Raw genomic sequence first — 24,008 nt, 5'->3', positions numbered from 1 at the left:
CTGCTTTCATATTTTCTAATTTCAATGGAACTATTTTTTATTGTTTATGTTTATCCGTCCACCTGTGCATGTCCAGGTGCAGCGTGGGTCTCCAGCTAACTACAGGTTTTGTCTTTGCACGGGCATGATGGTACGAAATTTGGCAACGTCGCTGTTGAAACAGGACTTGTAGTTGTAAATTTGTGTTTGTGTACAGATCAAATACACAAGAAATGCCAACATGTTAACTAGTGAGGTTGAGAAGTGCTGGTATGAGTATTTTGGGGGGTGTGAAAATGTACCCAAATGTACATTTTTCAAACCAAATACTTCAGCTTGGAAAACATACAGATGTGAAAACATAAATTTCATCTTTGTGAGTTTCTCCAAGAGCATTTTTAAAGAAGTATTTTCACCTCATTCTGGTTTGCGAAGCATTAATGAGCAGTGTTGCATTCAAAATGACTTATCTTTTAGAGGAATGTACTGTATCTCAGTCAGTTGTGAGCTCGCTGCTCATGTAGCCAGGAGATAGTAATCAAGATCTTAATCAATTAATTCCTTACACTTTCAAAAGCACAGGAATAGAAACGCACAAGGACTTCCACGATAAACACAAACTTATCACTTATCACTGCAGCATATGATGCATGTTCAGTCATTTTTTTCCCTTAACATACTTCGTGATGAATGAGAGGCCTCACTGATATTAAAAGCCTCAAACCGTGTGCCTTGATTTGCACTGAAGACCAGTTGAAATATTTCAAAAACAACCGGCATATTTTTTTTTTCACTTTTTAAGAAATCAATTCTCACCATTATCACCTGACAGTGGGTGAATTTATGATTTTAACTTTTATTTTGCGGTTTATCCTGTAAAAAAAAAAAACCTCGATCATATAAAGACATTTCTAACGAGTCATAAATGCAGTTTAAATACAGTTTAAAAACATTTTAAAAATTTACATTTTCTACAAATGAGCATCGATATCTCAAAATTAATACCAGGTTAATAATATTCTCGTCTCAAAGGACCTGAAAACAAATCAGTTAATTTAAATATTTAGTGTAAAAGTAGCCAAACTACAGTAGAGTACCAACTTAATTCCCAAAACTGCAAACGACCGGACAATAATAAAATAATCAATAATCAATAATCAATCAGAACTGCCTTTTTTTTTTTTTTCTATCTACGATCAACTGATCGAAGGACGGGGCAATGAATCGATCAGTGTTTATGCACTCTCTGCGCGCACCAGCTTGGATGAATAGACACGGGAGCGCGCACGGCTACGATTACGCGTCGGTGGACCTGACGCGTGCCCGACTCCGCTAAAGCCGTTGCCTGTCTCCATAGTGACGAGACCCCGGAAACAAACCGTGATCAGCTTACTACATGTTTATCTGAGAGGGACCAACTTAGAACCGCCTAGTTTGTTTGTTTGTTTGTTTGTTTGTTTGTTTGTTTGTTCGTCGTTTGATTGAAGTAAACATGTCGGAGCCTGAGGAGGATCTGCAGGAAGAGCGAATAGACAGCTCGAAGAAGAAGAAGAAGAAGAAGAGGAAGAAAGAGAGGCGAAGCGGGAAGAAGAAGAAGGAGAAGTCGGAGCTGGAGGAGCAGGTGGAGGTGGAGGAGGAGCAGAGGTGAGTGTTTCTGAGGTTCCTGCAGGTCCAGGTTCTACACAGACCCCCCACATCAGACCCACACCGGGTCTCTGAGAGGCTCATATGACAAACTAATTCGGCGTAGAGTACAGAGTAATTCACACCGTGTACATCTGTTATTATGGAGAGCTCTTTCAAAGTAAAAGCGCTGCAGGTAAAACTTCACCAAGTAAAATAATTTATTTAAAAAAAAATCTATCTTTTCAGAGTAAGAAATGATTCATGCAACATTGAAAATACCCCAAAATACTTTCACTACTTTCACTGACGAACCACGAGATGAGATCTCTACAACTATTTACTATAGTTTGGATTTAATCCAAATGCAGTGCAAAAACCTTTAACCTGAAGTTAAGGGTACTTTTACATATAAATCAACGTCAGTCACATTCAATCCTTTTGCCAAATGAGTTCAATGAATGCTTCCATAATATTTCACGTAAAAAGTTTTTAAATCTGGTGTCTGCATACTGGGCATGCTCCATTGGCAGAGCATCAGAGACTTTCAGCCAGCTGAGCTAACTTCCTGTTTATCCCTATTAACTTGAACTTGAACAAAATAATTAAACTGTGAATATATTATGCTTTCTATAGGAAGTATATAATTGGTAGAATAATCAAGAGTAAAAATAATCTTTATACGAAGCCATGATCATCATTATGACCTAAAGATCAATCTATCGGTCTCTTCGTTGATAAATATGCGTAAATGACCTCTGATTGGTTCAAATAAACTTCTTGTGTGTGTGTTTCCGGGTCAGTGAGTGTGTTCTGCTGCACGGGATCTTCAAACTGGGGAAGAAGAGTCATGACGTCCTGCTCACGAGAACCCGACTGACCTGGACCCCCATCATTCCAGAGAACCCCACAGGTCAGTTACCGCAGTGATGGGTTGTCATGGCGATCAGTGGTCCTGCTGGTGTCAGACAGACTGTGTGTGTGTGTGTGTGTGTGTGTGTGTCTCGAGACAGCTGGTGTTGTAATGGAGAAGTTTTGTCTTGTTGAGACCACCTGAAACTTGACATCTGAACTAACACACGCGCACACACTCACACACACACACACACGCACACGCACACGCACACACGCACACACACACACACACACACACACACACACACTGCACGAGGCATTTTGGATTCCTCCCATATAAAAGCTTCAGTAAACTGCTGTGCTGCTCTTTGCTGGTGGAAAATCAATCAGATGTTCATCTGCCAAACCAAACTGAATGTTTCTTTCTTTCTTTTTTTTTTTTTTTTTAAGCTAAAACAAAATACAGCTTTAAATACTTTAGATAAAATCTCATCTGTGTTTGAATGTTGAATAGACTCATGGTCGACTGCAGACCCACTACAGGTCCCCACACCAGAACCTGCCTCCACAACAGGCCTCGGTTCCTCCAAAAGTACAATGCAGAGAAAAGTGTCATCTGTGTATTTTGCCCCACTTTGTGTCGCTCATGTTTTCGCATACATTCGTGTCTCAATAGTAACTATTGTTTTTTATAAAAGGGAAATATTTGAACTAAGCAGAAGGTCCTTCATATAAAATACTCACCGCTGTTCTGATGATATTTACAGGTTCCAGAAAGTCTGTGTTGCAACATGAGACCCGTTTTCAGCCTGCAGCTGTTTGCTATAATAAAGTAGAAAGAAAATAAGGGACGTTGAATTAGCGATTAAGTCATAAATACGGGGATCACTATAGGTCGAGAGATGATGTTCAACGGACTCATGGGGCAGTGAACAGGAACGCTTCAGAACATGCCTGAGAATTGTTTTTGTTTTTAAAGTTTCCCCCGTATCAAAGTAATCAGGTGATAGCTCTCAGTGGGGACACACGACGCCCGTCCATGGTAAAATAATATTTAATTTTGCAAGGGAATGATGGACAGTGAAGGTCAGGCTGGGGACTCAGCGACTGATACCAGTATTTAATTAATACGTTTAGAGATTAGGATCCTTCCTGTATGTGTTAGGAAACTTCAGGCTTGAATTAAACACAGTTTTTTTTTTTAAGTGTAAAACAAAATGTGACAAATGAATATGTAGATTTGATTTGAATTAAACAAAACATTCAAAGTCTCTGGAAAGGTTTGTGCCTCCAAACAGCTGACTTTGTTCGCTCCCTCCTTCTCCCTTTGAGCAAAATGCTCGCTGCACTGCTGACGCATCACGTCGTGCAAACACACAGATGTAGACAGACTCAGATTGAATAGTACGCCTCTTTGTGGGATGACATCAGATCCAGCTTTGAATCTGTATCACTGGACAACAGAGTCGGGTCGGTGCGTCCGGCCTTCAGGTGCAGAGCTGAAGCACGATGCTCCAGCCTGCTAACTTTGTCTCTGGGTACAAATACTTCACCTTCTATTTGCAAAGCCGCATGTCAAGTTTTGAAGTTCACATCGTACCTGAAAACTCGCCTTGATTAGAGTTGAACTCTTCTCTTCGACCATTCGGCCGACATCATGTCAGTAACAAACTACAAGATCCGTTTTTCACGTAAGAGAATTGTTGTTATGGCATGTTTTTTTTTTTCCTGCCTGGACCGACTGTAGGTGCGACACAGGCCACCACCATCTTTCATACTGTATCTCAGCTTCATCTCCAGCTCGCTAAAATATAAGTCACAAGATTAAAGATACACAGTTTTAATTTATATCTTGTGTGAGACAAAGTGCAGAAAATTGATGGAGCCAAAAATGAGATTCCTTCAGTTTAGAATCAGCAGATTCATTAATTAATTCATTTACCCATGTGGTGGTAATATTGTGGTATTATTTTGGTAATGTCTTGATTTTTGGTTGAAATCCACTCAGACAGAACTGGTTAGTGAAGCAGGATGAAGGTGTAAATTCAGAGTGTGTGAGTGGTTGAAGCCAATCTGTTTTGTTGTATTTCATCCAAGATAATGTCATTAAGCCAGCACTGTGTGTGTGTGTGTGTGTGTGTGTGTGTGTGTGTGTGTGTGTGTGTGTGTGTGTGTGTGTGTGTGTGTGTGTGTGTGTGTGTGTGTGTGTGTGTGTGTCTGTGTTGGCAGTAGTAGAGAGCAGTTGGTTCGGCCCGTGGGGGGTTATTAGAGTCTCTCAGTGTGAGGAGATTAACACACACACACACACACACACACACACACACACACACACACACACACACACGCACACACACAGTCAGCCTGTCAGCGCGCTGTGTGTGTGTTGGTTAGATATTTCTATATAAATGGATCAGCTGTTGTTGTTTGTTTGTACACATGAATTCCTCCCATCTCTCTCCGTCTCTTTGGAGAGTCTGTCTGTCTGTCTGTCTCTCTGTTAGTGAGGTGAGACCTGAGCTGTCAGACAGATTGTGTTTGTATCAAAGCAGAAACTTGCAGGAGTATGAAAGAATTTCAAATAATTTCCCACCCAGTCTGCAGTTAGAGTGCAAGAAATCAGAGCGCTTTGCTGTTTTATACTGAAGGACTTCAGTAGAGTGGAGGGAGTTACTTGATGTGTCAGAGGTAAAAGTACGCATTGTGGTATTTAGTCTGGAGTCTGTCCAGCAGAATAACAGAAACACAGAAATAATGAAAGCTGTAGGCCAAAAAAATAAAGCATTAACATTAGTGTGTTATCCAGGAGGCTCCTGTGTTGTGAAGATGCAAAGATTTTTTTATGTTTGGCAGAGGGAGAAAAGTTGATGTAAAGTGTAAAAGCATAATTTGCCAATGAAAACAGACCAGGTGAGTTAATGAAGCACATGACCTACATGGCAGCAGACGACTTCATCAGATCTGTGCGGAGCGACGGACAGACCTCCCTCAGATTCATACATGAAACAAACATGCTAGCTTAATTACATTGTCTCATTGCACAATCTTTTTATGCCCCTTTGTGCCATTTTCTTTTCCCGGTTCTCTTGACACTTGCAGGGATAAAATTTGCAGGAACCTGACTCGTGTCAATCTGAAGTGTTTGTACAGGATGTGGAAAAAAAACAAAAACACTTCTGGAAGCATTTTAAAAGAGTCCACTGCTTCCAAAGAGAGCTACATCTATGAGACTCTCCTGCTAACCAAACTTTAGATTTAATACTTCTTTGTTTAAAAAAATTAAATAAAATCTTTCTGCTCCAACAGTATCTTTTGTGCAGTGTAGTACGATTGTGGGATATTGTGTCCATCAGCAACAGTAAGGTTAGTCTGAATTTGTGCTAATGTTGTGTTTAAGGTTCGAGGAATGGAAGTCAATGTAATGTCCTCTGAAGTGACGGAAGCATGACTCTTTATGTGTGTGTGTGTGTGTGTGTGTGTGTGTGTGTGTGTGTGTGTGTGTGTGTGTGTGTGTGTGCGTGTAAACTATGATCCATAACACCCCACAGTGACCACATGGCCTGGTCACCATGAGACCGGACTGCCACTGTGTATTTTTTTTTTTACATGTGCGTGTTTGTGCACGTTAAGGCCGATACAAACCATTTTTTATTTATTTATTTATTTATTTATTTTTAATGTTTTTTGTGGTCATTTTATGCTGAGGAGAGGATGAAGGCTCCAGGGATTGAAAAGAAGATGGTACAAGGTTTTCAAAATTATAATAATACCAAAGGATATAATGTGTATGTATATTTATTTCTGTGTGTGTGTGTGTGTGTGTGTGTGTGTGTGTGTGTGTGTGTGTGTGTGTGTGTGTCATCGCAGTAGGTTTGCAAGGGCATGAGGGGAAACTCATATCCATCTGGAACCAACCAATGCGCACTCGTGCATGTATGTGTGTGTATGTGTGCGTACATGTGTATGTGTGTGTGTGCGTGCATGTGTGTGTGTGCGTGTGTGTGTGTGTGTGACTCTGTAGGTTCTGTCAGCTCAGATCAGAGTCATCTTTATTGGGGTGGATGAAAAATCTGCCTGCATCTCTCTTACCATATTTTTTTTTTTTTTTTTTTTTTTTTTTTTTTTTTTTAATATATCCATGATGTTTGTCTTGCCAAAACAGGGAAAGACACTCACGAAAAAAAACGGATGGCACTATGAATGCTGGAGAGAGAATTCTCTCTTTTAAAGTCCACAGCTCTATGCAGTTTTTTGGGGTTTTTTTTTTGCCTCTTTTAGTCTAATTATTTTGGCGGTTTGATGGCACATTCATTGTTGTTAAATTTCTCTTTCACCAGCTTTCAACAACCCCCGTTTTGAGCAGTAGCTGCTTTCATCGAACAGGTTCTGATCAGTCTGTCAGATGTTCATCTTAGGAGTTGGAGGAGAGCTACAAGAAGAGTGAATATGGGATGTTTATGTTTGTCGAGGGGCCGAAAAGGCAACATTTATGAGATGATATTGTCACTCCGTCTCTCTGCTGGCTACAACAGGCTTTCTTTTTGGATATACAGTAACTTTGGGATATTCATATTAAAGAAAAATCTGATAAAAATCAGCCTCACTGGCATGTTTTTGATGCAAAGTGGCAAAAACATTTCCTCCACTTAACTTCCTTTTGTTTACAAATGTTCTAAAGTCATAATTGAGCTTTTAAGTACAGTGTGTGTGTGTGTGTGTGTGTGTGTGTGTGTGTGTGTGTGTGTGTGTGTGTGTGTGTGTGTGTGTGTGTGTATGTGTGTGTGTGTGTGTGCTGATTTTCATGTCCCTTGTGTCAAATTTGTGATGCATTATTGGGCGACATGAAAAAAAAAATGGACTTGACTTAAATTTACCGGTGATTCTGCCTCCATGTGGCTAAAACATCTATTAAAGCAGCTTTAAAATGGTGTACGTTAATTAATTCAGTGAACGATAAGGCATCGCTGATTTTTATTTTGTGATTAGAAATCATATAATCTCTACTAATTATTTTTTTTGAAAAGTTGTGTGTATGAAGTCAATAGAACAGACGAGAAAGGGAAAATGCATATTTTGCTCCGATTGGTTCAAATGGAGGCAAAGTCCACATTTGATCATATTTCAAATGATTTAACTTGAGCGAATAATTTTCACTCCTGCAAACACTTTACATTAACATACGAGAAGATAAAAGAATAAACTGAGTTGTGAGATCAGTCACAGTCTTGGCTGCACACAAACACACTCTGAGCAGCACTGGGACAAAGTGGCTTTATTTAACCACACGTTGGCATTCAGAGCGAACGACATTCATCGTGTGAAGTCATTAAAGAGTCTGTTTAGATTCCCCTCCTGACTCAGCAGAAAAAAATAACTCTGAATATGTTTGACAACAGCTGAACGCAGTGAGCGGAGAACGAAGCGACAACAACAGACAGACCACCGTCACACAAACTCTGACCCCGACATATGGACGCTGGCCTCACCGGGGGAAGAGGGGTGGGCGGTGTTTGATAACAGCAGGAGGGTATTTCATAGAATGGGGGGGGGGGGGGGTTTTAATCAGCTATTATCATCATTTATAACTATGTCCTGTCCTCTCTGAGCTGCTTACTCTGGATTTTGTTGCAGGTGTTCGGTTGTTTGCTTGTTGTTTACTGCTCATATTATTGGTTATTGCCAGTTTGTAAATATTGTCAGTGCAGCAGAGTGACGTCTCTTTTTGTCATTAAATTTCCTCTGAACGAACAGATCTATCAGGATTTCTCACTCTGCCATCTCTACATTAAGAGTAAATTGGACAATTTGACACAGCTGTGTTGTTTTTATGTATATTTGAAGTGAATGCGTGGTGCGCTCCTCGACCGTTTGATGTAGGGCTGAAGATTTCAAGCAATTTCCTGAACCAGTTATGGGATTTTTATATTCAAAATATAATACAATACAAAATGCATCTTTTTCCATAATAACAGCACTTTTGAAACAATATGACTCAATATTGTAGCCAAATCCAGACACAATTGGTTTTATTACATTGTAATAAAATAATGCCTTCTCTTTAAATTGCAGTGCTCTTTTCTCCTTCATTTCCTCCCCTGCTGTTACCAATGCATATTATAAATATATAAAATATGGCCAGCCTTCATAGTATGACATAAATCAGAGGAGATTAAACATGCTTCAGTACAAATAGCTGTTTCCAAGTAAACATAAAATAGGTCACATGTAGTTCACATACAGTATTTCATACATTGAAAGCATCAGAGGTTTAAATCCAGATGGATAAATCATATTTACAATAAGAATCTCTGTGGATTTGAATATATCTGATGATTAAATTGGAGTGTTTTTTCATGTGCAGATGTTTGTCCACCTGCTGTGACATGTGTCCTTCCCCAGAAGCTACTTTAAGCTTCAAAATAAAAGCAATATTTCATGTCAAACACAAACAAGTAGAGCTTGTTTCATTTTCATGTAATGTACGGATCAATTTCTTGATTAAAAGATTTCCATGTCTGTTCAACAGGGTATCGGATTATTATAAAGTCTTCAAAGGTCTTAGATTAGAAGCCTGTAGTCGTTCCTCCTGTTCATACCGGCCTTTAAAAGATCCCGATCCATCACCGATGTGCTGTCACTGCATCTGATGAAGACCCCATTTTGTGAAAAAGTATCTTCTGAGTGTATCTGAAGTTACTGTAGTAGGCAATCGTTATCAGTCGACATTGAATACATCACGTTTTATCTGTGAGTTCAGTAAAGAATTTTCCCTTTTGACACCTTCCTTCCTCTGCAGCTCAAAAGGGAAACACAAGGAGTGAATTTTTTTTACTAAAACGCTCTGTAACTTTGGAAGATATCGACTTGATTTCATTAACCGAGACTGCTGAAGCCTCTTATTGGCTTCAAATGAGGTTTTGACTGTATTTCGCTCCCCCATCATTGAGAGATTTTTTAACGATCAGAACAAGAAAAAGGATTCCAGCAAGAACAACTTGTTCATATGACTAACATGACGACTGTTTTAAGGCAGACTGGACACATTTTAAATCTGTCCTTTTAATGGAAAAATGGAAAATTCTCCCATTTAAGTTGCTAAAACCAGCAAATACTTCTTTTTTTTTTTTTTTGCTGGACGAAAGACTTTATGGTTATTTGAATATGAACAAATCCATTAAAAATGTGTCATAGGTTCTGGGAAAGTTTTATAAATATGTAAATGTAATGATATTAGTCAAAAGTTGTTTAAAAAAAAAGGGCTAATTGACCTTGTTTGCAATTTTACAAAAAAAATGTATGGTGGTTTATGGAGACCATTAACAGAACCTGGCAACAGGCTCACTATGACGTATCTGCTCAGTTTATAACAGACATACGGTGGATGAAATGCGTGTGTGTGTTATGTAACTGTGAGTTACAGTCTGAGCTCTGCTGACATTATCCTCAAAGGATTGGATGATTAATCCGCCACGGACCAATCACATTTCACCTTTCGTCCCTGATTACGCTGATTGATCGACAGGCGCTAAAGTACATTCCACTGATCAATGGATTAGTAATTAGCACAGTAAATGATATTATGTAACCAACAGCAATATCTTACATTCATATTTGACTGACTGACAAGAGAGGGTGGACAAAAACATGAGAACATACTGTACAATGTCATTTACAAAATTCAAAACTAGATACAGAGTTTATTAATTGCGATTGTTTACAGACACCACTGTTTTATTTCATGATATACTGTATATATTAGTATTGATAAATATCTATATATTGATAAAACTGGAGATAGTATATTGCTGTTGAACCTCTTGTTATTTAGATAAACTCCTTGTCTTGTAATGAAGTACAAGAAATTCAGAATTGTTAAATAAAAAGTTTCCAAGTCATGCTTACTTCAGCTAACTTCAGCTAATATTAAAGTTAACTTAATGTAAAGAAATGATTGAAAAAAAGCAATTTAACATAACAGGAAAAATTCGCTTTTGGCATCTTTTTCAGAATCAGATGACGTGATGTAGCAACAGTTTCAGTTTCACCTGCTGTCGAAGCACATGTTTAGCCTAGCTTAGCATAAAGACTGGAAGTAGGTGGAAACTGCTAGCCTAGCTCCTTCTAAGGAGAAACAAAAACACCTTCCGACCCCCGAAGCTGTCAGATGCACTTGTTGCATCTCGTGTGTGTTTTGGTCGTTACCTCTGCCTGTCTCTCTGCAGGTGATGCGTGCGTGCTGCAGCCAGGTGTGATGCTGCTGCAGGACGTGTTTGCGGTGAAGGTGAAGCGGCGGCGGTCGGCGGCCCAGCAGTCGGGGGGAGCCGTGCTCGGCGTGGCTCTCTTCTGCTGCAAGAGGCGAGGGAGGCGGCTGGAGGAGGACACGCTGCACCTCCACAACGCCTCGGCAGAGCACACACACGCCTGGTACAACACCCTGAAGGAGCTGCTCGCAGGTAACACGCACAAAAAAAACCAAGAAATATACAGTGACTTTTGTGTATTTTTTGAGTTTGTTCATTTTCAACATCGGTTGTTGAAAATTTCGTTGAAATACTTTCATTTTATAGTGACATTATTTCTCTACAAAACAACAGAAAGCTTCTCAGAGGTTGGGAATCATTCACTATTTCCTTTAGGAAGAGACAACTGGTAGTTTTACTTCAGCGAATAACATCAAAAAGAAAGGCTATCGTAAGTAATATTATTGGATCATCAAGAGTAATTGGAGGAGTTGGTGTTGGAGCTCAGTTGGTTGGAGCACTTTGACACTGTTAATCATGAGGGGTTTGGTGGTTTGTTTCCCGTGTTATCCTGTAAAGATGTTGAACAAGGAACCCTTAAATATTGACATTTTTTTGGGAGGACAAAAAACCAAATCAATGTCATTTTAATACAACTTTTGTATTACAAATCAAACCTAAAACTTCTACATAGTGAAATGGTTAGTCACAGGGAGTATGTCTTTTTTTTCTGATTTAGATGAACTTGGGGGCCCAGTTTGGAGCCTCCTCGGCCCCACATGAAGTCTCTCACTCTCATAGACTCGTGAAATAATCCAGGCCGACGGAGAGATTGACGGTTCGTGTTACATAAGAGCTGAAACACTGGAAACATGAGTCAGTGCTTCGGTGAGCGTAACACTGTAAGACGATTATACACAAACACTGCTGAGTAATACTGTTATCGTTAACAGATTACACAGATAGATGAAAGAATGAATTAAAATGTATATCTTGGATTCTGACTTGTAATAGCGAACAAAATAAACAATATCTCTTTGAAGCAAAATACGTATTTAGCATATTGAGAGCCAAATCCTCTTGAAGATTGTCTTCTGTCACACCAGCAGCAGTAAATAACTACATGATAGCTAGAGAGCCAGTCTGGACCATCGACTGTATATAAAGATGGATGATGGGTCACAAGTCAAAGTCAAACGCTGCCTTGAAATGGAACCAGTGAGCTTGCAGTTACGACATGGGAAGCTGTGTGCACTGGATGCTCGGCGTTCGAGTGATTAAGTCGTGAGAAGACCGTTACTAAGCAACAGCAACATGGATGCTATCTAGAACCCACAGAGGCTAACAATTTAGCAAGTTGGCAGGCAAGTAATTGTAATGCAAGAAATTCAAGGGGCATAATAACAGAGGAAAAAGATGAGGCTGCTGGAACACTTTTTGAAGCATTTCGAAGTTACAAATAAAAACTCGATATGACTAAAATTATATTCACTTAACAGCCAACAAAAAAAAAATATACTTCCATATGCCAAGCCGTTTCGTTAAACGCTAAAATATGTCGCGATTCGTGAACTCAGAAATTAGAAAATTCCAAAATTGTGAATGCTACAAGTTCAAATGGACTTTTCTCTCGAACACTGTTAACACAAACCCAGCAAAAAATATCTACCTCACTTCTGAGGTAGTTTGAAAACATTTGTTGATATTTTTAAATCAATACTCTTGACAGACACGGTCAGGTAGCGTGTCGCCAACCCCAAAATGAGGCACGCTGGGATATCGAACACAGACGTTTGTGTACCGTGTCTCCACGAATGACCTCCGTCCAAGGGTGAGCCAGTTGGTTAGCCAGAAGCAGTGCTGGATGCTCAGATTAAAATTTCATTGTTTTCTATCAGCCTGCTCAACACTCAGTTTAATGAGGTGAGTCACAGTGACATCAGGCAGGAGCACTAATCTGATAATCCACAGGAACAAAGACACATACACACACATTCAGCAGTACTCAGTAACATACTGTCAGCACTCGAATCATGTTGTCTGCAAGAGAGATTAGCTAAATTACTGTCTCCATGAATACGCGTGTGCAACCGTTGTGCACAATCACATGTACTGTATGTGTGGTCAAATGTGATCACAGCAGTTTTTGGCACATGTGAAATTCATGTGTTTTTTTCCCCCTCTGGCTGGGGAAGAAAGTGAAACATTTAGCAGCTAAAGAGAGACATTTTTTTCAGAAAGACAAAAGAATATTGGACAAATATGGCTCCTAATAAATGCTGATTGTCTGCTTGATACACGGTGATATAAACAGCGAGCTCCTTGCTAGCACGTTCACAAACGACTGATAATGTGTCAGTAAATCGGCAAGCATAACATAAGCTTAACAAAAATGTCCCTCAGCGTTGTCTGCCAGACATCATCATGTTTAACACGGTTCTTGTAAAAAAAATATATATATATTAAGTTCCCCCCCCCCAAAAAAAAACGTCCTCAGCGACGCGACCGCCTGCTGTCAGGAGCCTTTTTAATAAAGTTCTGAGTGTCGCTGCAGACGGACGTTCCCAGACGCTGGTTTCCAGGTGCACCGTAGTGGGCGGGGCCTGGCTGACACTTAATACACAAAAGAAACGTTGGATTTAACTCACACTAACACACTTCCCATTGCGGCTCGTCTCGCTTCGTCCGACTACGTAGACTCCGACAGAGACGTTACAAGCTATCAATAAATGAGGAGGTCAAAAGGTCACACACACACACACACACACACACACACACACACACACACACACACACACACACACACACACACACACACACACACACACACACGGTACCTGTCGCTCTTTCACCATGGCATTGATCTGACATGTTATCGCTGGTCACCTGTCTGTCTGTCCGTCAAACCAGATTACCCACGGGGCCCCGCTGCAAAGTCACAACTTCTTCAAGTGTTTGTCCTTCGGGCCTCGCACTCGCACACATGAATGGCTCTCAGGTCGTGTGTCAGCTCGAGTGGTCACACTGCACATCAAACTGTGACGGCTTTTGTGACTTTACACACCGCGGCGGACGAGTGTGTGCGTGTGTGTGTGTGTGTGAGGGAGAGAGGTAAACACAATCGTCCGCTCTGCTTGCCGCGCGGACATTAAGCCTATTTTCCAGCCAGAGGTCAGTGTGAAAAGCGTATTGTTTAGAGAATCACGGCGTCGCGGATCAGGCGAGTCCCGCCGCCGCCGCCGCCGCCGCCACTTCTTAACCTCCAGGTCCGAAACATTCAGCAGCACAATGGTCGAACAGAGAGCGGACCCTTCTCGTTTCCACGGCGTCATTCTGTGCCGTTTGCTGTGTGCAGCAGCTGCAGAAAGTCTGTGCAGAAAGTGAATGGAAGTCAGATGGACAAAGGGCGAACGCTGGTGCTGTATAGAGTCGGTTCCCATACACGCAAGTCGGACGGCGGGATGGATTGACTGCAGTTGTTTAACAGCACAACAGACTGACAGGCCAGCGGCGGCGGTGGAACTCGGGGGACGACCGAACCGAGCGCGGCCTGGCCGCCAGGTGCCGTCGCGACTCCTCCCAGATCAATTGTCTTGTCAATCCCACGTCAAGTCGCAGTTTCCAAAAAATGTGTGGCTTCGCGAGCGAGACCGGTGGCGTCGGTCGGGCAGCACTGTACGGTGTCACGAGGTCAAGCCGACAGTGTCAACCCAGTGCAATACAGTGTAATATTGTTAACTAATAAACTGTTTAACTCCAGGCATCAAAGTCTCTCAAGGGCCACACAAAAAGGCTTTACGCAAGTTGTTTACAGACGGTGTCGTCCGAAGTCTCTTTATAGTCTTTGATGAGTAAGATCGACATCATTTCTCTTCAGATAAGTCATCAATCCGTCGGTCCCTGTTGAACTGCAGAGACTCAGAGTCCGCTCGCTGTCGTACGGAGCCGCTGACAGCGCGATGCGTCTTTTTATTTACAAGCAACAACAACAGGCGACTAAAATTGTACGGGATCTTCCGATGTTCGTTGCTAATAAAAAAAGAGTGACGAGAGATGAAAAGGTTTTGATAAAGAGCCAGATCCAGAGTAGAGCTGTGTGTCAAAAGCCACCCTTCATGTAATGTAATAACAATTTTAATGTAATTATAATTATAATAATAAAAGGACTGTTTTTATAATTGTATTATAATGGCAGGGGCTGCAATTAACAGCCATTATTATGGTGGATAATCCTCTTATGAATAGATCGGTCTACAAAATGCCAAACTATTGTAAAAAAAAAAAAAAAAAAGGTTTCCTAGAATCAAAGATTTCATTCTCAAGTGTTGTTTTTTCTGACCAACAGTCTAAAACCCCAAACTGTTTACAGTGATGTAAAACAGATACAAGAAAATTTGTTTAATCTTCTGACTAATTACTTTTCTCCTGTAAAATAACAATTTTATTCTCTAAAATCTGCCGGATTGAAAGGCAACAAACGTTGAGCTGTTATTATTGTTGCCTTCCAGTTTAACAGAGGAGAAGGCTCAGTTGGAAGAGGATGCCGTGCTTTATGGGCCCCTTGTGTGTGTGTGTGTGTGTGTGTGTGTGTGTGTGTGTGTGTGCGCTCAGCTCTGTGTTACATATTAACCAGAGTGTCCGTAAAGTCAGCGCGCGTCTCCATAGCGACCTGATGAGAGAGGCCTGCCTGCCTCTCTCCTCCTCTTTCATATTCAGGTTTGAAGGCTTTATTAGTTTGTCAGGAAACAAACTTTATATCCAGCAGCACACATTCATGCCCACTCAACATAAAGGTCAAACGCCTACACGCTGCCTTTATTTTTAGTACAATTCAAACATCACTTATGAGAAGGGGGAAAAAAAAAAAAAAAAAACCCTGCTTGGTATCAATTTTAGTTTATCTGTATTTCAGAGAGTTACTGTACTCCACATCAGAGGGAAGTTTAAAGAGCTGTAAACATTCAAACTGCCAACCTCGTGGCGAGGGGACGACCGCTCGGCGTCCTGCTGGGCCGGATTGACGGGTTGCCATTATTGGACGGATGGTTAGTCGATCCACCACTTTGGTCCACACTTAAATATCTCAACGACTTTTATGTCGATTGGCATTAAATCCATCGCAGAGGATGTATCCCGCTGACTTCTCGTAGCTAAATATGGGATGTATTGCAATTAAACCAGGTACACGGTCCTCTTCAGGATTATTAATAACATCCTAATCCCTTCATTTCTCATCCAGCAAAATTAATCAGGTCAAATTTACAGTTTGTTTGTCCGGTACCTGTGATTACCTGATAAACAAACAGCATTCCCATCAGACTCCGCTACGCTTTGTGTTAAGTGCTAATTAGCAAATGCTAGCGAGCTAATGTGCCAAACTAAGATGGTAAACCGTTTCCCTGCAGACGATCAGCATGTTTGCTTTGTCACTGAGCGTGTGAGCAGCATTTAGCTGAAGGCACTGCTGTGCCTGAACGCAGCCTCGCAGAGCTGCAATCTGTACTTGCTTATTCTACGGAGACAAATTCAGTTGCTGCATTGCTACTACAGCGCAGTTCAACAAAAAAGTTTGGACGCTGTGTAAAATCGGAATAAAAATATATATACATTTCATTTATTTTATTGTTTTATGAAAGATATATGCTCATTTTGAATGAAAAAAAAGTTGAATTGTACTCAACTGCTTTTTTTTTTGCAGATTCTGCTAAATTCTTTGCCATCAGAGGATGAGGTGTGGTCGGGTTGCTATCTTGAGGCAACGGAAAGCAATTGACCAACAAACACCTGGTCAATGCCGCAATATTGTTATTTCAAGAGCACATTATTATTATTAAAGTAACGTGTGGACACTCGCTTGGTAAACGTACAGGGACACAAACATGCAAAAGATTTTTTTAAATTGAAGGATGACAGTGTGAAAGAGAAGTGTTCTTTTCTGCCACGTGGCACATCTGCCATCATAATATCGATCCATCGAGGTGAAAGTGCAGCAGGAAATAGAGGCTGATGTGCGCATCAAGGCAGGTGAACCAGATGCCATGGCGACCAGTGGCAGTGGATCTCTCGTACTAACTGCTGCAGGGATTTCCAGAAGCATCCTTGCTGTGTTTACTTTTACCATCTGAGTGGATTTTCTGTTTCTCTGAAGTTTTTTGGGGGGGAGAAAGCTGTTTGTTCCCGCTGGAGTCTGCAGTTCCCAAATCTGTATTGTTGAAGTAGTGACAGACATGAACAAAAAAAGTCTGCATGAAAAAGCTGAACGTGATGATTACTTTCGTTGTTGATTTACAGTTTCGTCTATAAAAATGTCACGTGACGTCTTTAAATGGCTTGCAGAGCATGTAGCCTGTGAATGTATTCAGTCTACAGGGACATAAAACAAAAAGCTTTGAGAGAAGCTGAAGCCAGTGAATGTTCGGAAGTTTTGATCACTTAACAGAATTGATGCCGTTTAAGTTTTTTCTGTGACGAAATGACGACACGCTGAAAGCTCAGTCGTGCCGAGAGTCTGATAATAATTGATGTTTAAAAGCTTGAACTCGGTGCGACTGTTCGTTGACCTCAGATGGAGTCTGAACAAAAAAAACGCTTCCTGTTTTGGTCGACAGCGTTCAGCGGCCCGGTCTTAAGTCAGAAATTCAACGCTTCAGCAGCGCCATAGCAACCTGCTGCTGGCCGAGGCCGGGAGATTAGATGACGGATACTTGACCTCTTTACATCTACGTGTCCGTCTGCCTTTTCTTCAAAGAAAAATATCGTTTTTGTATAAAAACTTTTAAACTCACCAAATCTTTGTTCAAATCAACCAAAAAAAAACAGAATCCAGCGACAAAACTGAGCGTAAACAGAATTCCTCCAAGAATTTTGGAAAAGCAATCGTTATATTATTCAAAACTTTCTGCTGTTCTCCATCTTTTTCTTCCTTTATCTGATCTCCTGCTCTTTCTCTCTCTCTCTTGCTCTTTTTTTCTTTCAGCAGCGTTGTACTCATTAAAGAAACAGTACCAAAAGTTAAACAGCATTAATGTTAATGAATGATAATCTGTATTCTCCTAATATTTTAATGTTTTGTTATTTACCTTTCTAGATTACATTTGTTATTTGATTAACCTCTAATTTATTTAGTATTTAGGCTGAGGGTAAATTGACCTGGGTTACAATGACTCAGGGGAAGCGCATTTCTAACATGAGGAAACAACTCAAGAGCTGCTGTAGTTTGTTTGTATTTGTTCTGCCTGATCTGCATGGTGCTTCAGATGGAGTGGGAATATTTGTGGGTTTACAAAGGGGGAACTCGTTCTTCTTTCAGTTCCTCTGAATCTGCAGCTGCAGGAACTGGTTTGGATGAAGCGGGCTAATACAAAAAGCATCGGATCACAGTGCCAGTTTTGGTGTCAGTGCCTATCTGCGTCCTGGTACTGCTTTTTGTGACCAACTTGGTTAGTTCATCCCAAACCCTCACTACCTCCACGGCTCCTCGTACCATCCTGGACCCTGAAGCAAAGGGCAGCTGCAAGCATCTCGTACCAATCTGAAGGATGTGACACTTATAAATCACAGCAGAAATTCAAGTTTTGTTCAGGTTGCTCTCTTAAAATGCTGCAGTGGAGTCATGTTGGTTCGAGGCCTACATTTTTTCTTTGGGGTGGAGCTTCTGGTGATGGTAGGGGTCCAGCAGAGAGAAGGCATGGCGGAGGTGTCGGGTGGCTCCTCACAGGAGCACAGGAGAACCCGGCCAGAGCGACGGGGGGGGAGAGATGGCAGGAGGTGCCCTGTGTGTATGCGTGCGGGGTCATTAACAGGGCGAGGTCACGGCCTTTTGGGAGCAGATTATAGAAAGGAGCTGGATAATGGAGCCGGTGTGTGTGTATTGATCTGAGCTGGTCTTTGGGGATTCATAATGCGGTCTCTAAATCTGCCTAATGATGAGCTTTACAGGGGGCCTCAGAGTGTGTGTATTTTGGAGTCGATACGTATGAAACCACACACACATACACTGTGTCAACCAGTGTTGGAGATGTAAATAATATTCTGAATATGTTGCATCATACAGGACACCTCCACATATCAAATCAGTATCTCCAGACACTCACTGGTTTGAAATTGTGACAAATACAAACTGGTTTCTGATCCAAACTGAAGTCGCAGGCAGGACTTCGAGCCGTAGACGAAGTTTGTAAAGTGGGAGGATAAGAGTGTTGTGATCCGTGTTCATCTGCAGATCTGTATTAATGATTATTTTCCTCATCATTTAGCAATCTGTTGATTATTAATTCAATTAACCCATTAATAACTTAAAATGAAATATTTGTAAGTCTCAAAAAAATACCCATCGCAATTACCCAGAACCCAAAGTAACCAAATAGCCACAGACATAGACATAGACATAGTCAAATAAAATATAATATAATTAAATTGAACTGAATTGCTGTCTAAAAGTAGCATATGGACACTTTTAATTTTTAATTTTAAGGGCAACAATATACACTCAAATAAATTGTCAAAGAGTTCAGGTTTCTGACGGCCCATTAACATTGCACCCAAGACACTGGCTTTTTTTTTCCTTTTCATGTTTCATTTTCATCAAAACCCAAACCTGTAATGGATATGCTGACAGTGTGTGTGTGTGTGTGTGTGTGTGTGTGTGTGTGTGTGTGTGTGTGTGTGTGTGTGTGTGTGTGTGTGTAGGGTTCAGCGTTCGTCCCAGGTATCTAAAGGTGTTCATCAACCCCAGCAGCCACAAGAAGGAGGCCGTTCACATCTACAGAGAACACGTGGCTCCTCTCTTCAGGATGGCCGACGTCCGAACTGAAATCACAGGTCCGTCCGTGCAACGGCTTGTTTACCTACTTAATCACAAATATGGAAATCAGATCAATTTATTATTTTTTGTAATTAGTATTTGTCAATTAGTATTTGTGTATAACAGTAAAACTCTGTGTGGCCCAAACTACTGTTGCAGAGGTTTTAACAGTCAGAGCTTTATTGACATTACAGAAGACATTATGAAATCTGTGTGTGTGTGTGTGTGTGTGTGTGTGTGTGTGTGTGTGTGTGTGTGTGTGTGTGTGTGTGTGTGCGTCTGTGTGTGTGGAGGAGGACCAAAGGTCAGAGTTAATGGCAGTCTCTGGTCGCTAGGTAACCTGATACAGTGGGCGGAGCTTAGCCCATCTGTTGTGACAGAGGGTAACAACCTGCTCTCTCCTCTCCTCTCCTCTCCTCTCCTCTCCTCTCCTCTCCTCTCCTCCCATCTTCTCCTCTCTCCTTCTCTCTCCTCTCTCCTTCTCTCTCCTCTTCTTGTTTACTCTCCTCTCTTTTCTTTTCTTCTTTCTCCTCCTCTCCTCTTCTCTCGTCCTCTCAGCAGATGGTGTGATATCCGTTGTCCCACTTTTTTTTCTTTTTTTTTGGCAGCCTTCAGACACACACACTTGAGTACATGTGACCACACACATGCATGAACACTTTATCTCCGTCCATCTCAATGTCTCTCCATCTGCTTCCCTCTCTTTTTTCACTTTCTCCCTGTCTTTACCTCTTTCTCTCTCTGTCTTTCTGTATCTCTCTCTCTGTCTGTCTCTGTCTGTCTGTCTGTCTCTCCAGTAACAGAGAGGAAAGGTCACGCTCTCTCCGTGATGAAGGAATGCAAACTGGATGAATATGATGGGTCAGTGGTCTGCCTCTCACTCCTGTGTTTTTAGGATGATTGGGAACCTGCAGCTCTTTTCCCACCAAAGTCAGCAGAAATCATTGAGTAAAATGACGCATAAAATGTTTATTTTAATATTCTGATGTTATTCTTTTTACTTAAATTAAATAATATGATGTTTAGTAGTCTTTAGTCTCTCACAATACACATTGTCATGTAATACATATCATTATTATATTTTGCCACACAACTAGTCTCTTAATTTACCTTAATTTTTTGTAAAGTATTGTGAAACTTAAAAGTTATATTACTGTACCATAAAAACTGCAGTTAGGGTAGGAGTTTATTATTTGTTGTGTTTTGGTGGCACTAATGATGTTTGGAAAATGTGTGTTTCTTGAGGAAAATGGGATTGTTTTTGCCACATTAATAATCTTATTTATTTTTTAAGAAATCTGCATTTCACTTTAAACAGAGTTGGAGACTTTTTACTGAAGCGAATCGAGGACAAACTGTCACAGGCAGATTTTTATCTGCTGTAGCCAACTAGCAAATGAATGTGAGTTTAATACTTCGTCCGGCTGCATTTGTGCACTTGATGGCCGCTTACATGATCTCATGCTGAAGTAGGCTAAAGCGAATCAGATCAAGGCTAAAAGTCGGCATCCTATCATGTACAACATATATAATGGATTTAAAATAAGTACAACTTAAGTTGCACTGCACTGAAAAGTCCCTTTAATTCCCAGTGGAAAAATAACATGATGTTAAAGATGAACGAGGGGAAAAAGGTCCAGCGATGACATCAGAGTTAACATGTTTAATCTGTGACATTATTGACACGTCGACATCAGACTGAACTGAAGCAGATCGTTAAAACAGCAGTTTACAGTCAGAGGCTGACACTAAAACACACTGACCCAGACAGATCTCTCACACACACATACACACACATTTAAGCACACACAGGTGAGATGAAACACAGACTGAACTCATGTTATTATTAAAGTGAGAGTCACTTTTTATGCTCATGAAAGAAATAGAAAAACAGCAACAAGTACAAGTCCAGAAATACTCATCGTCAAACTCTCATCACTCTATCTGTGAGGGTCCGTGTGTGTGTGTGTGTGTGTGTGTGTGTGTGTGTGTGTGTGTGTGTGTGTGTGTGTGTGTGTAAGCAGCTTTTGAGCTCAGCCCTCATAAAGCTTAATGTGCTTAGAGAAGATTAGCTCAGCGTTGCTAAGCTAGCTGCTGAGAGTGTGTGTGTGTGTGTGTGTGTGTGTGTGTGTGTGTGTGTGTGTGTGTGTGTGTGTGTGTGTGTGTGTGAGGCTGCACTGGTGAGGATTTGGTTGAAACCTACATTTGCCAATTAGGCTGGCTGTCACCGTGGCGACCGGAGCTCCAGGTAATCCCATCCACAGGGGGAGGGGGAGGGGGCGGAGTCTGTGCCCACCTTCTGTTTACTGCAAAACAGGAACACCGAAGATGAACCTTCTTACTTTTCTTTAATAAAAGTAACAACACACAAACAAACAAAAATATCCCCCACCTGTTCAATATCAGAAAAATCCAAACATTCAATGATGTTTTATACCAATCAGAGAGTAGAGGTTAGAAAACACACATTTTTAGGTTCAACCGTTCTACATGAATGTTGTCAAAATTTTAAATTCTAATATAAATTGAAACACAAGACTACACTTCCAGTGCTGTTGTTGTAATAATTATAATTATAATTATAAATCATAAATCATAAATCGCTTTCACTGGTATTCCTGTTCGCCATCAGAAATTCCAAGATCACCCAAATGTCTTCCAAAAGCTCAGTGTAGTTTGTTCCTGGGTGACCGAGACGTCCGTCTCTACCTGCCCGTCCACCTGTCCACCTGCCCTGACACCAGCCCATTTCCACCTGTCCATCAGGATCGTGTGTGTTGGTGGGGACGGCTCGGTGGCGGAGCTGTGTCACGCTCTGGTCCTCAGAGCTCAACTGGATGCAGATTCTCCGGAAAAACCGGTGAAACCAGTGCTGCCACTGGGAATCATCCCTGCCGGTGAGAGAGAGAGGATATTCTCATCCAGATGATGAAACTGCTGGACAGCGTGCGATGTGCTTTTATTAACTGTGTATCTATTTCTACAGGTTCCACAGATGTGGTTTCCTGTTCTGTTCATGGAGTCAGAGATCCAGTCACCGCAGCCCTGCACATCGTCTTAGGTAGGATCTATTTGTTCTAGATCTGTCGTCCGATCACTCAAAGCCCAGTCAGACTGGCTGTGGTGGGTTCAAACTTCTCTGAATCTATAGTCGTGTTGTCCTGGATGGGTTCTGCGTGTTCTATATCTTGAAAGGGGGGTTCACAGGAAACCAATCAGGAGCTTGTGTTCTTGCCCAGCTTCGATGTGATTGGCTGACGGTCCTTCAGAGCGGCAGCAGGGTACAGAATTTGAGAACAAACAAACCAGCAGACAGACGGTGTTGACTGGACTCTGGAGGGAGGGAGCAGACAGATGTCTAACAGCAGGATCACTTTCACTCTAAATCACAGCTTTACGCTGCTCACTGTTGCCCCACCCCCTTTCACCTCTGCCCACCTCCTCCCAGGTAAACCTGCCGGCCAATCAGCCGGCAGCAGGGCGGGTTGCTGTGTGTTTGAATGACTGGTTTTGGGGTTGCGGTAAGATGGTGGTTCATTATAACTAATTAATACTGGGAGCTGTGTGTGTGTGTGTGTGTGTGTGTGTGTGTGTGTGTGTGTGTGTGTGTGTGTGTGTGTGTGACAGATGGGAGTATTCAGTGGCAGTAACAGGACTGATTCCTGAACAATAGAAAACAGTTAAAATTCCCAGGCAGGAAGCTGTTCCCACGGACGCCTGGTGACTACAGGTACGCTCCTCTGTTCACAGCACGGCCCAGGTGAACATACCCACAGTGTCCCGATATATGATATGATCTCAATGCAGTCAGTTAACTGCTAATTGAGCCTGAAGCATCACTACTGTTGCTACGGTTACTAAGCTGGTTCACAGAGCCCCGGCACCAGTATAAACTAGTGGTTTAGCTGTTGACCTCAATCTACTTATGTTGGAGGATTAAAGGTACCATTGATGAGGACACTGAGGTCACATCCTTGACCTACACTTGAGCTATATTCTTCAAAAACAAAGCCCCAAGTTTATTTTTACACTGTAACACTCCCCTGTGTTTTATAACTACAGTGGTTGTGCCAAAGACAAGTGACCGACAGCAATCAGGGGAGAAAAACAGTTTTAAACAGGACTGATGGAAAAAGAGGAGTATATGAATTTTTGTGGTTTATCGTGGACATAGTTTTAAGTTGTTGACGTAGTCAGTTGGTTTTTAAATTTGTGTTAAAAGACTGGAGTGTCCTGACTGAAATTAACAGAATTTTATAAAAAATCCAGCCGAAGAAACTTGAACACAGATGTTCGGTCACCAGCGGCTGTTTTAGTTGAACTTTTGTTGCCAGTAGCAACCTAAAATATAAATAAATATTAAATCAAGACTAACGGTGGATTAGTTGACAAACAGAAAATAGTGATTTTTTTTTTTTTTTTAATTTTTATTTATGATTCAAACGCTCTACTATATTTTGTTGTTGTTTAGGATATAAATAAGTGTTAGTTAGATCTCAGTGACACACTGA

The 24,008-nt window shown here is 41.2% G+C and overlaps 1 protein-coding gene across 1 annotated transcript in view; it reads left to right on the top strand.

Moving 5' to 3' along the window:
- Positions 1-1,353: 1,353 nt before the first annotated feature.
- cerkl (ceramide kinase-like) overlaps positions 1,354-24,008 on the top strand; it is a 29,789-nt gene continuing 7,134 nt past the window's right edge. The window contains exons 1-7 of the mRNA XM_069154320.1: positions 1,354-1,623; positions 2,406-2,515; positions 10,677-10,907; positions 19,383-19,514; positions 20,295-20,358; positions 22,264-22,394; positions 22,484-22,558. Of these exons, the coding sequence (XP_069010421.1) occupies positions 1,472-1,623; positions 2,406-2,515; positions 10,677-10,907; positions 19,383-19,514; positions 20,295-20,358; positions 22,264-22,394; positions 22,484-22,558 (895 nt within the window). The 5' untranslated portion in view covers positions 1,354-1,471. The remainder of the gene's footprint in view (positions 1,624-2,405; positions 2,516-10,676; positions 10,908-19,382; positions 19,515-20,294; positions 20,359-22,263; positions 22,395-22,483; positions 22,559-24,008) is intronic.

Source organism: Embiotoca jacksoni, unplaced genomic scaffold, assembly GCF_022577435.1.
Source record: "Embiotoca jacksoni isolate LCO1_2020_lvr unplaced genomic scaffold, fEmbJac1.0.p SCAF_2, whole genome shotgun sequence".
Classification (NCBI taxonomy): Eukaryota; Metazoa; Chordata; class Actinopteri; family Embiotocidae; genus Embiotoca; species Embiotoca jacksoni.
The sequence above is the reverse complement of the archived record's forward strand: the minus strand, read 5'-3'. Positions and strand labels throughout refer to the sequence as shown.